At 30.9% G+C, this 13,008-nt stretch overlaps 1 protein-coding gene across 1 annotated transcript in view; it reads left to right on the plus strand.

Moving 5' to 3' along the window:
* The first annotated feature begins 1,104 nt into the window (after window positions 1-1,104).
* Window positions 1,105-13,008, plus strand: part of LOC128172387 (uncharacterized) — a 172,808-nt gene continuing 160,904 nt past the window's right edge. Inside the window, exons 1-8 of the mRNA XM_052838182.1 lie at window positions 1,105-1,237; window positions 3,102-3,326; window positions 4,312-4,569; window positions 4,961-5,095; window positions 5,630-5,854; window positions 7,012-7,269; window positions 7,716-7,853; window positions 10,044-10,175. Of these exons, the coding sequence (XP_052694142.1) occupies window positions 1,186-1,237; window positions 3,102-3,326; window positions 4,312-4,569; window positions 4,961-5,095; window positions 5,630-5,854; window positions 7,012-7,269; window positions 7,716-7,853; window positions 10,044-10,175 (1,423 nt within the window). The 5' untranslated portion in view covers window positions 1,105-1,185. The remainder of the gene's footprint in view (window positions 1,238-3,101; window positions 3,327-4,311; window positions 4,570-4,960; window positions 5,096-5,629; window positions 5,855-7,011; window positions 7,270-7,715; window positions 7,854-10,043; window positions 10,176-13,008) is intronic.

The raw sequence follows: 13,008 nt of genomic DNA on the forward strand, positions 1-13,008 counted from the left end.
TCAAATAACAATTTACTTGTAGCACATTATTGTTAAAATACTAGTATGGAATAACCTATTAAATGTAGTTTCATTAGAAATTAACACTTACAATAACATGCTCGATATTTATCGTTCCCTAGTAACTATTCCTCTGTCCGTATCTGTATATGTCTCACCTTTTTCTTTTTAAACGACGAGTTTATATATAAACAAGTTAGTGCAGAATAAGAAAGAAAAAGATTTCATATTTGCCTTTTTTTAATTGTGTGTGTGTTTGTGCTCTTTTTTGGGGGAGGGGGATGAGGAGGTGCTTTACAGTAACATCTTTTAAAATTATTATTAAGCGTATTTATACCGTAAGCTTTTTGCATGATTTAAGTCTTACTTGCTCAAAACTTCATTCTGCTTGGTACTGTTAGAACAGCACAGTTCTGATGTTTAGTGTGAAGAACACATTTATCTTTGAAATAATATATAAATCATTGTTTCAAAGGATATTGTTTTTTTTTCTTTTTTTTTACCTGAAATTGCTTACTGAGGTGTCGTCTGAATATATAAGCTGACTAAATGTAATAAAGTTAAAACATTACGTAGGGAAGTAAAACTGGTATCGTATTTATGTATGTGTTATGCTATGTGTCATTTCGTTTTAATAACGTGTGAAATAACAACGCGTGTATTTCCCAAGATTTTTTTTCTTTTTCATTCAATGACCAGATGCGTCTACAAAGAGGAATTATTGTTGAAGGTCAAAACATGAATTTAACGTCAACGTACAGGATTTACAAAGAGGAAACTGGAAACTGGTATCATTTTATCCTCATCCAAACTAAGCTGAAATAAAGAGTCAAAATACATCACGACTGGCACTGTATATTTGAACAAATGGATTGCTTCCTCAAATATCTGAATGTAAATCAAAAAGTAAAGTGCTTTTTAAGTTCACTTTGCGTTTAGACTGTAGAGCTTACAGATCAGTTAATATGTAGGAATTTTGGCGATTTCAAGAGTGTAATTTTTTTTACAAACAGGAAACTGAAAAACATATCCTTATCTAAACTAAACTGAACTTATGAATAAAAACGCATCACGACTGGTACTGCATATTTAAACAAATTAACTGCATCCTCAAGTATCTAGATGTAAAGTCAAAAGTAAACTGCTTTTCATGTACATGTTCATTTTGCGTATAGGCGGTAGATCATGTTTCAGGTCTGTTTATATGTAGGAATTTTGACGATTTCAAGCGCGTATGGTAAGTTTAAATAAGATCAAATAAGATCATCAAATTTTGATACATATTTTAAATTATTTTTTTCAATCTACATGTAAGAGTTAAAAGTTAAAACTAAAGGGGGGCAGGGAAGGAGACGGACAGAGTCAAGAAATAGTAACATTTTATTAATGGTCCATGTGTCTTTTTTGTATATCTTCGCAGGGAAAATAACATATTTTCGTAACACTGGCTGTGTATTTTTGATCTCATTTCACCATGTTAATTATAATATCTTTTCATATATATCAATTTGATTTTATATTGATTACCGTATGTAGTGCTTATTGCATGCTAAATAACAAAGCTGTTTTTAACACGGTTAGTGCATATATATATATATATATATATATATATATATATATATATATATATATATATATATATATATATATATATATATATATCCAAAGTCTCTTTTTCAATGAATAATAAAATATTTCGACCGTGTTACCGGTCTTTTTCTCATACGTGTGGTGTTTATTACCCGTGTGATAAACCTTTGCTATATCAAACAGGTGATGCTTTATCAAATACTTCCGGTCCGAACTATTTTGACACAGCCCCTCGCATCAACGCTTCAGTGACCTATTTTCGAAGATTTGCTATAGTACTTTCAACATAACTATATCTACTACAAAAATTGATATAAAATGGATTTTGTCAAAGACATAAATTACAAATATGAAGGCAAACACATAACTGCGTAGCTTAGCCGTCGGAACCCGGGCTATCGGGGGGGGGGGGGGGGGAGCCGGAAGGAGCTAAGCCCCCCACCCACTTTTTTTTTTCCAAAGTTCTACATAACCGTAACTAAAAGACCTTTTTTTCTTGTTTGTCAAGATTTTTGATAAGTTTAGTCCCCTTCAAACTTTCAGTTTGCTTTGTGTAGTTTATAAAACTGCAAATCACGTTAACTATCAAGGAGTTCATTGGGACGACGCAATGAAAACAGAGCGCTCTGGTTGTTTTTATATACAAGAACTTACCGAAATAATTGATCTCACCACCAGTAAGCTTCCTTATTCACTATTTTCAATCTCGAATCATTAAGCTGGTATTTGTGTTATAAAATATCAACAACTCGTTCGAGTCATTTCAAAACTAATGAGCATTCCCAACTTTGTGTATGTCAACAAACTTGATCATTCAAGTCTTCTGATCAATATTTCCATTTAATAAAATGAATAAGCTCTAAGAAAAATTATTTAGAGTTAAAAAAGTATTTCAAGGTTTATTTCAGTGAAACTTTACATCAAAACAGTTAGATTTATCTCAGGAATGACGTACTAAATTTTATTGTGCAAGGTCACAATAACCGCATAACACAACGTTGCATCATCGTTTTTAATCTTTGGAAAAAAAAATCAATACGGGTCAAGCCTCGCGAATATATACACCATTTCAATTCATTGGATAAAGCAAATATAAAATCACACAATATAGATATCCTCTATTCATCAGTCAGTGTTTATTGTCTGTAACAACTCAACGTAAAACATATACTATGACGTCACAATATGAATACAGTCTGGTAAGTGACGTCATACAACAATATTGCGCCAAAAACATATGAAATATAGGTGAGAGTCTATAGAAAGCACATTAATAGCCGTAATAAGTACATAAACAAATAATATATAAAAAAAAGTATAGATAACGGGACATAAAATATAGAAAGTGTCATATTGGGACGTCATAGTATATGTTCTACGTTGTGTTGCTGTATACCTATATATATATATATATATATATATATATATATATATATATATATATATATATATATATATATATATATATATATATATATATATATATATACAAAGTGCATTCATTTCGACAGTCAACGTTGCACTCAACAAACCAGCATACCAAGAGTACCCCTTGTCACTAGGCAACGACATGTATATTTATGACGCAAACAACGCTGTGGATGGTCGCAAAACTAACATGAGTTGGTATGGAGGTCAATGTGCTGTATCAGAGTCATACAAACACACTGCCACCTGGTGGGTGAACCTCACTAGCGTACATAGCATCCATCACATTATTATATACTACATAAAAGGTAATGTACCATAAAGACATTTCATTTATTACTTGTGCGTTTTTAACTTCAAAAATCATTTTGAATAAAAATTATGATTTTTCGAATGTACGATATTAAAACCATGGATAAATCGCGTACATATATAAGTTTGAAAAATTGATTCAATTGGCAGCTCTTTTAAGGCTTACTATCATAGTATAAAAAAATGAATTTAAACGTTAAACATAAACAAATTTCAATATCGCAAACGGCATGCCTTTATTTGAAAAAATAAATGGCAATTAGACATTACTTCCTTTTAGATTAAATTAAAAAAAACAAAACAGAAAATCATAGAATTTTAATGTAACATAAATATCAACTAAAATTTGAAATCAATATAGATTATCTTACTTAACACTTCAAATAACGGTTTAACATTCGAACTGTGAACTGTATCCATAATCCATGTCAACCCGTATCCAGTGAAATGGAGTACCTTATATGCAATATTTGGCCAAAAAATGACCAAGTTCAAAACCTGGTATTTTGTTCCATAAATTATCGGAAATCAAAATTTTAGCAATATGCATCTGCAAAATAACAACTTCTTATCTTGAAAACTGTAGGAATAGTTATCCGTACAATTAGGGTACCCTATATGCAATATTTTGCCAAGAAATGATTAAGTTCAAAAGCTTGGATTTTGTTCCATAAATTATGGGAAATCAAAATTTTAGCAATATGCACATCTTTAATAAAAGTACAATTGATCTACAAAAGAACAACTTCTTATCTTGAAAACTGTAGGAATAGTTATCCATACAATGAGGGTACTCTTTTTGCAGCCCCCCCTCCCCCGCCATTTTCACCATTTTAATAACCAGATTTTTCTGTTGGAAAACCCGGTCAAAAATATTTCAGAATTGTTTTGGTTTGGATTTAATAGATGTCAATATTATTAAGCTACCTAACTATTTATTAGTAAACAAAATGTTCATTGATTTAAGTTAATCAAATACAGGTTCCTACTTCGAACATTACATTGACTGCTTTCTTGGATTCTCGGTGTACGTATCCAATACAACAGATATATCACAAGGAAAATTATGTTTCAAAGACAACTACTTCACACGAGGCACCATACCTGTAGTCTTCACAATTACATGCATTGTCCACGGGCAGTATGTTATTTACTACAATGAGAGACTGCAAGGAGTTATCTATCCGGACGACTATTCGACGTACGCTTACACTGGTCTCTGTGAAGTAGAAGTGAATGGTAAGTTTTCTTTTTGAAAATCTAGTTTTATTTTATAGACTAAAAACGTATTGTAAATCTAATATGTATAATGTAAACATGAGTTGACTAAGTTGTAAGTACCAGATTATTTAATGTTAAATGATGGTAACATTTTAACAGTAGATATAAATAGATAAATATTTTGAACAATGTGAATGCTATTTATATATGCTTAGAGGGTTCCTTTATTTTAGAAATAAACCATGCCATTTATGTAAACACCTTTAGTTATTCTCATTTCTATGTTTTAAACAATAGGCGTATATAGTCCACAATCGTATTACAAAAAATGCATGTTAAGTTAAACTTAACATTGACATTTTTAATATCTTCCAAAATAACCTTAATGGTTGATGTTCTTTATTTCAAGGCTGCATTACAACGGGATATTTCGGACCAAATTGCTCCATTCCCTGTCCAGACGTTAACTGTCAGTACTGTCACATAGAGACGGGCACATGTCAGGGCTGCAAACCAGGGTACAGAGGACACACTTGTGAATTAGGCAAGTAATCTAATATATTTATTATTATGAGCATTTATTTTAATAATTTAAATGATTTCAATTATAAACACTTCATTTTTTGAACACTTTAATGCGGACCAATTTTGTTGCGAACATCCATTTTTTTTTAAAATAAATTTTAAACTATTCATTTACGCATCACGACTGGTACTGTATATTTAAAGAATTGAATAACCTCCTCAAATATTTGAATGTAAAGTTAAATTTAAAGTGCTTTTCATGTAAAGTTCATTTTGCGTAGAGACCTTAGATCATGTTTCAGATTTGTTTATATGTAGGATTTTCGGCGATTTCAAGCGCGTATGGTAAGTTTACATTAGTGCTTTATATATTCAGTTTACTGGCTTAGTATCTGTATATTAGATCCGACACTTTAAAGATGCCTTTTTTTGTTGATTCTTTTCAGTGCTTTATATATATATATATATATATATATATATATATATATATATATATATATATATATATATATATATATATATATATATATATATATTGCATTCATTTCGACAGTCAACGTTGCACTCAACAAACCAGCATACCAGGAGTACCCCCTGTCACTGGGCAACGACACGTACATTTATGACGCAAACAACGCTGTGGATGGTCGCAAAACTAACCTGAGTTGGTATGGAGGTCAATGTGCTGTATCAGAGTCATACAAACACACTGCCACCTGGTGGGTGAACCTCACTAGCGTACATAGCATCCATCACATCATTATATACTACATAAAAGGTAATGCACCATAAAAACATTTCATCTATTACTTGTGCGTCTTTTAACTTCTAAAACCATTTTTAATAAAAAAAAAAAATTATGATTTTTCGAATGTATGATATCAAAAGCATTGATAAATCGCGTATAAGCTTGAAAAATTGGTTCAATTGGCGGTACTTTAAAAGCTTTCTATAATAATATTAAAAAAAAAAAATAGACGTTAAACATAAACAAATTTCAATATCGCAAAGGGCATGCCTTTATTTGATTTTATAAAAAAAATAAATGGTAATTAAGCATAAGCTTCCTAGTAGATTAAATAAATAAAAAACACACACTCAAAAAAAACAGCTACAGCAAAATTAAAAAAAAATAAACAAAAAGCAAAAAAAAAAAAAAAAAAAAAAAAAATTAAAAAAAAAAAAACAAAACAAAATAATAACGAAAAAATGAAAAAAAAAGAAACACCAAAAAAATTATAGAATTTTAATGTTACAAAAATATTAACTAAATTTTATATCAAAATAGATTTTCTTGTTAAACACTTCAAATAAAGATTAAACATTCGAACTGTGAACTGTATCCATAATCCATGTCAACCCGTATCAAGTGATATGAAGTACCTTATATGCAATATTTTGCCAATAAATGACCAAGTTCATAAGCTGGTGTTTCTTCATAAATTATCGGAAATCTAAATCCTAGCAATATGCACATTACTAATATAAGTACAATTCATCTGCAAAAGAACAACTTCTTATCTTGATAACTGTAGGAATAGTTATCCGTATAATGAGGGTACCCAATATGCAATATTTTGCCAAACAATGACTAAGTTCAAAAGCTGGTATTCTTTTCATAAATTATTAAAAATCAAAATCCTAGTAATATGCACACCTCTAAAATATGTACAATTGATCTGCAAAAGAACAATTTCCTATCTTGAAAACTGTAGGAGGAGTTATCCGTACAATGTGGGTACCCTTTTAGGCAGCCGCCCGCCGCCCGCCTGCCATTTTCACAATTTTAATAACCGGATTTTTTTGTTGAAAAAACCCGGTCAAAATTATTTCAGAATTGTTTTGGTATACATTTAATAGATGTCAATGTTATTAAGCTACCTAACTATTTATGAGTAAACAAAATGTTCATTGATTTAAGTTAATCAAATACAGGTTCCTACTTCGAACATTACATTGACTGCTTTCTTGGATTCTCGGTATACGTATCCAATACAACAGATATATCACAAGGAAAATTATGTTTCAAAGACGACAACTTCACACGAAGCACCATACCTGTAGTCTTCACAATTACATGCATTGTCCACGGGCAGTATGTTATTTACTACAATGAGAGACTGCAAGGAGTTATCTATCCGGACGACTATTCGACGTACGCTTACACTGGTCTCTGTGAAGTAGAAGTGATTGGTACGTTTCCTTTTGAAAATATAGGTCTATTGTATAGACTAAAAAAAGTATTGTAATACTTATATGTATACATGTAAAAACGAGTCGTCTAAGTAGTATGTGCCAGATTATTTTATGTTAAATGATGTTAACATTTTAACAGTAGATATTAATAGATAAATGTTTTGAACAAAGTAAATGCTATTTATATATGCTAAGAGGGTGCCGTTACTTTGGATTTAAACAATGGCATTTATATAAACACCTTTAGCTATTTTCATTTCTATGTTTTAAACAATAGGCGTATATAGTCCACAATCGTAATCGTATTACAAAAAATGCATGTTAAGTTAAACTCAGCTTTGACATTTTTAACATCGTCCAAAATAACCTTAATGGTTGATGTTCTTTATTTCAAGGCTGTAACACAACGGGATATAAGGTGTTGGTATTGTCATTTATTTTAGCTTGCAAGAGAGGATCGTTTGGCATTGACTGTAATGAAACATGCGGACATTGTCGTGACATAAACGAATGCTCCAATGTCGATGGCACTTGCTTAACTGGATGTGCCGATGGTTATGAGGGAAACTTGTGCAATGCTCGTAAGTAGACAGTTACAAAGAAAGCATTTTTATATAAATCACAGCAGGTAAATTAGAAAAAAATTGTAACCAAAAAAACCCAATATTATATACACTGTAGGCTTTATTTGTACCATACAATATATATATATATATATATATATATATATATATATATATATATATATATATATATATATATATATATATATATATATATAAAAGAAATTTTCAAATCGGAATAATTTGTTTCTACCATATGATTTTAAAATTTGCTAAACATGTACAATAGAAAAGAACTGGGTATCTTTTTATATAGCATCTAAATAATACTATTTAGCTATTTTTGCTATTTCATAAACAAGGTTGTGTAAGCGGTTCATACGGCTTTGAATGCATGGAAAACTGTGGACAGTGCCGTGGTACAAATAAATGTCTTCATATAAATGGAACATGCTTAATTGGATGTGATGCCGGCTATCATGGGTTCTTATGTAAAACTCGTAAGTACACAGTTCCAAAGAAGATGGCAATGTATGGAGTAGTATGAATTATAATGAATGCATGTTTATATAAATCTATCTTAACGTCCAGTCCTATATCATAATGTCTCCAGTACTGTTTAATATAAGTCGACTTGGGGTTATATGGAGTGTGTTGATATTTAATTTATTTAGATCCTCGAGATCTTTGTTCCAACATCCCCACACTTGGCGGGTGCCCTAGCCAAGGTGTTTCCGGAATGTTTCCTTCTCTATATGGGGAGTAGCCCGTGTCCCAGTCTGTATAAAAGAGGAGGCAGAAATACAGCTTCCAGATGACTACTCTTTTATTACTTTAATATGACATTTTAACAATAAATATCAATATAAATTACAATGAAATTTATCAACATTAATATTTATTTCAAAAATCTCTGAAAATAAAATATTAATTGAACCCTCTGAATCTATTAACTTTACTTTTGAGAATGTACCCAAGCGTTATAATTTATCTTACCTGTATAAAAGAGGAGGCAGAAAGACAGCTTCCAGATGACTTCTGGAGAGCTGTGTTTCCCGCACACTTATTTCATACGCACGGACACTCCGCTACAACATTCTCCTCCTAATAAGTAAATGCGATCAAGTGCATACTAATGATCTGACGCACCGTGGTCAGTAGAAGAGTTTTATTTGGATTTCTGACCCGGCGTCGACAGGCTTATCCCTGGACTTAAGAACACATTTCTCCATGAACATAAATAAACATACGCTATCTATTTAACGCATGTATTTAACCAATTTCTATAGACTTTCCGTTATGATAAATCACTGAACAAAGTTTACAACGAAATGAATTATATATCCTTATTGAAACGAGTTATACGATAGAATAGTTTATACACCACAAATAATAACTAGTTATACGTGTATATTTATCAACTACTCGTTGTTAATAGAATCGCTCATAACAGTTACATGTACATGCATCTTCAAGTATTGACACATCTAAAATCTCCAATAATGACGATGGAATTTGGGATCAAAAGACGTCTGCACCAGCGAACAAAACTAGAATAACGTACCTATAACAATATAAAATTGAACCCAAATTCCACCATCATGGTTTATACATATAAACATACTCGTTTTAGCTTGCAACAGAGGACAGTACGGTATTGATTGCAGTGAAACTTGTGGTCATTGTCTGGACGTAAACCAGTGTTTTAATGTCAATGGAAGATGCTTAACAGGTTGTGTGGATGGTTATGTTGGAAATCTGTGTAAAACACGTGAGTAATTATATATGAACATTAATATATGAACATAGAATTAAATATTTGATTTTGATGCAGGTCAAGTCAATGGCAGTGTATTGTTTGGATTTTCTAGAAGGTATACTAGATTAATGATAATATTAATTACAGTACTTGGGCATTAAATCGGGTAATAATGTTAAACATAGCAATCAAACTTTTTCAAAAGCTTGTGGTGATGGTTTTTACGGTAATCAATGCAACAACAAATGTGGATACTGCCATGATATCGACCAATGCTCTCCTTTAAATGGAACCTGTCTAACCGGTTGTGATGTTGGTTATCAGGGGTATCGCTGCAAAAATCGTAAGTTGAAATGCAATTAAAGTATTTGTAAACAACACAAATTGTTTTGAATTGTAATTGAAATATACAATCTTAATATCACTTTAATTTTTTTGCCTCATGTTAGCATGTCCTGATGGGTTTTTTGGCAAAGATTGTTCAGAGAAATGCATTGCGACATGCGCTGGGTGTAATAGATTCAATGGTTTGTGTGATTCTGGGTGCATATATGGCTGGCAAGGATATTTCTGCAATCAAGGTATGGTCGGTGTGGTAGAATCTTTTATTTTTATATGTATTTTGTTTGTTTTTTACCGTTATTATTATCCAATGTAAACCATTTGTCGCAACGTCAAAGAATAGTTGAGTTAAAAAAAAGTAGTTAACGCGTGAAATATATATAATTTATGTATATCGAGAAAATGGTATGAATTGGGTTGAAATGAACGCTTCAAATACATATTCTTAGCCTATAAAAGAAGGAGTGGAATTTTTAAGTCCATTGACAGAAGGTGTCTTTTATATTCATCATTTGTCAAGTACTAGAATGTATTTTCGAAGTCCAAAAACTTATAGTTTAAAGGGGAATTTATAGTAAGTAGTGCATTTTCAATGGAAACTGCGTTTAATATCTTGTTATTTTCTTCAACATTCGTACCATGTCGTAACTTCATTTTAAAGATCGATGCTTATTTCCAATTGCTTGAGAATATTTACAATGTAGTTGACTTCTGTTAAATAGTCAATCATGTAACATATCTTCGGTAGTATGAGGGAGTTGATACATTTCTTTATAATAAATTATGGATTGTTTCTATGTTTGAAGTTACTATTTAAAACGGATATTTTTTACATATACAACATGATTTTTGTTTTTTAGTGACTTGTTTATAAGATATGAATTCGAATAGCAAAAAATTCATTTCGTAGAACGGCTTCGAAATTTAAACCAAATATATTATACGTAAACACAATACGTTTTGAAAACATGCTGCTATTGACATCATCGGTGACTGCGTGATAATTTCCGCACAACCGGCAAGCGGCGTGCTACCTCTGAACAAAGTTGCGATAAAAAAGACACAGAATATGATATTATTATAATAAGAACTCTGTGCAAGTATTTCAATGTAAGAATTAGAAATTTTATTACTCTCTTTAGTCGGGTTAACAGTAAAAAATAAAGTTAAATGAAATTTGATGTTGGTCCACATGTAAATAATGCGATGCATAAATATTTTTTTAATAACTTAATCTTTTTTTCATTATGTTCATGGTCGAATTCAGTCTTATGGGTTTTTGCGTTTTGTGATGTCAGTTAAAATATTAAATACTCCTTTCTTGTAAAACTCTGAATCGAATATTTATATCAAAACAAATAACGTTTGTTGAAAATCTAATGACAGTGATTGTAGCAATTTGCAATCAATTTGTGTATTGCACCCTAAATTGAAAAGAAAACTGGTATATTCACTAAGACCTTATCCAAAGAAGATGGGGAAACATTAGACAAACCTACAATCCCGTCATTTGTAAGGTGGCTGGAAGGTAACAGATATGCAAATCCAAATGTCCTACATTTACATATATTTTTATTGATATTACATTACGTAGTTATGAATCTCTAGACCATGTAATGTGAACACCAATTTACAGACATTGTTTTAAGTATGCTTAGTCATTGGTATGTATTCTAATAGTTTTACGTTTTCCTTTTAACATAGCGGCATCCATTTAGACCAAATGTGTTATAAGTACTTTATCAGCATTCATTTTAGTTTAAAGTATACTGTGTATATCCTATTGGAGTTTACTCCTGGTCTTGTTCGTCTTGATGCGTGTGCTTGGGACGAATGTAAATCTCCTTTTAGTATGTATGTAAAGGAGCGTAAGCAATGATATTTGTTATTCGGTCGGATTAAACTGACGCCAAAAAAGTAAGTATTGGGAAAAATGTAATCTAATGAATGCCAAAAAAAATAAAAATAAAAATCAATGACTATTTTACGTGAAAAAGTTTTATTACATGTATGTTTTATTTGTTGCTCCTGGCTTTTCCTTTGTTTTTTTTTCTTGCAGAATATTAAGTAAGAAGACCTAGGTATGAGCTTGTTCTCAGATATATCGAAAACATACACTGAAGTGGCGCTTGTGCATACCTAAACATTGAATCAACTGAGACGAGCATTAACTTTGTGTTATTGAGAAGTTTTGTTTGTATATTGACATCCTGCAAAATCTTATGCTAAAGCAAATGTTTACCAAACCAACATTACATCAAGCATTTTTTTCTAATTCCCTGTATTTGTGATAAACCGATTATTTGTATCTATTCATAATTAGAATAACATTTATATAATTTATATTAAAAAACCCAATTGTTGTTTAGCCTTTATTTGTTAGTAAATTAGGCAAAATCAAATTATGTTCCCTTATTTCTTTTTTGTCAATAATGATGTCTAAATCATTACGTTTTAACCAGCGGTGATAGTCCCTATTATAAATGTATTTTTTAGACAGCTGGTTATATAATATGAGCATTATTGTGGTTCCAAACACACACATCCTCGTATACTTACTGATAATTAAGCTGTTTCATTTTTGTTCGAAAACGATATTGTTTACTCAGGTTAACATAATACACCGATTATAATCAAAATCAATTAGGTTTAGGAGATCTAGAATAATTGGAAATCTACGACAGTATATTGACTAACAGGTTAAGGAGAAGTTATGTATGTTTTCTTCAATTTTTGTTTCTGTTATACTCGCACGGATCTTCAAAATGCAGTCGCTTCTTAAAATACAATATTCACTGCATTCAACTAAGGTGATGTAAAGTAAGTTACAAATGAAAAAAAAAAACACTATGTGTTTCATACATGTTTTCTGTATTTTACGCAACAAGACATCTTTGAAGAAGTTTTTATACTACGCATATAATAACGGACAATGTTATGCACGATATTAAACATTCACAATGTTTAATCCTCTTTATCTACATATGTACCAATGGGCAGAAATGATGGATTTTTACATTAAAACATTTTAGTGTTGTCAAAGTGAACGGCAAGATTAAATTCTGTACAATA

The sequence above is a fragment of the Crassostrea angulata genome, chromosome 2 (assembly GCF_025612915.1).
Source record: "Crassostrea angulata isolate pt1a10 chromosome 2, ASM2561291v2, whole genome shotgun sequence".
NCBI classification, from domain to species: Eukaryota; Metazoa; Mollusca; class Bivalvia; order Ostreida; family Ostreidae; genus Magallana; species Magallana angulata.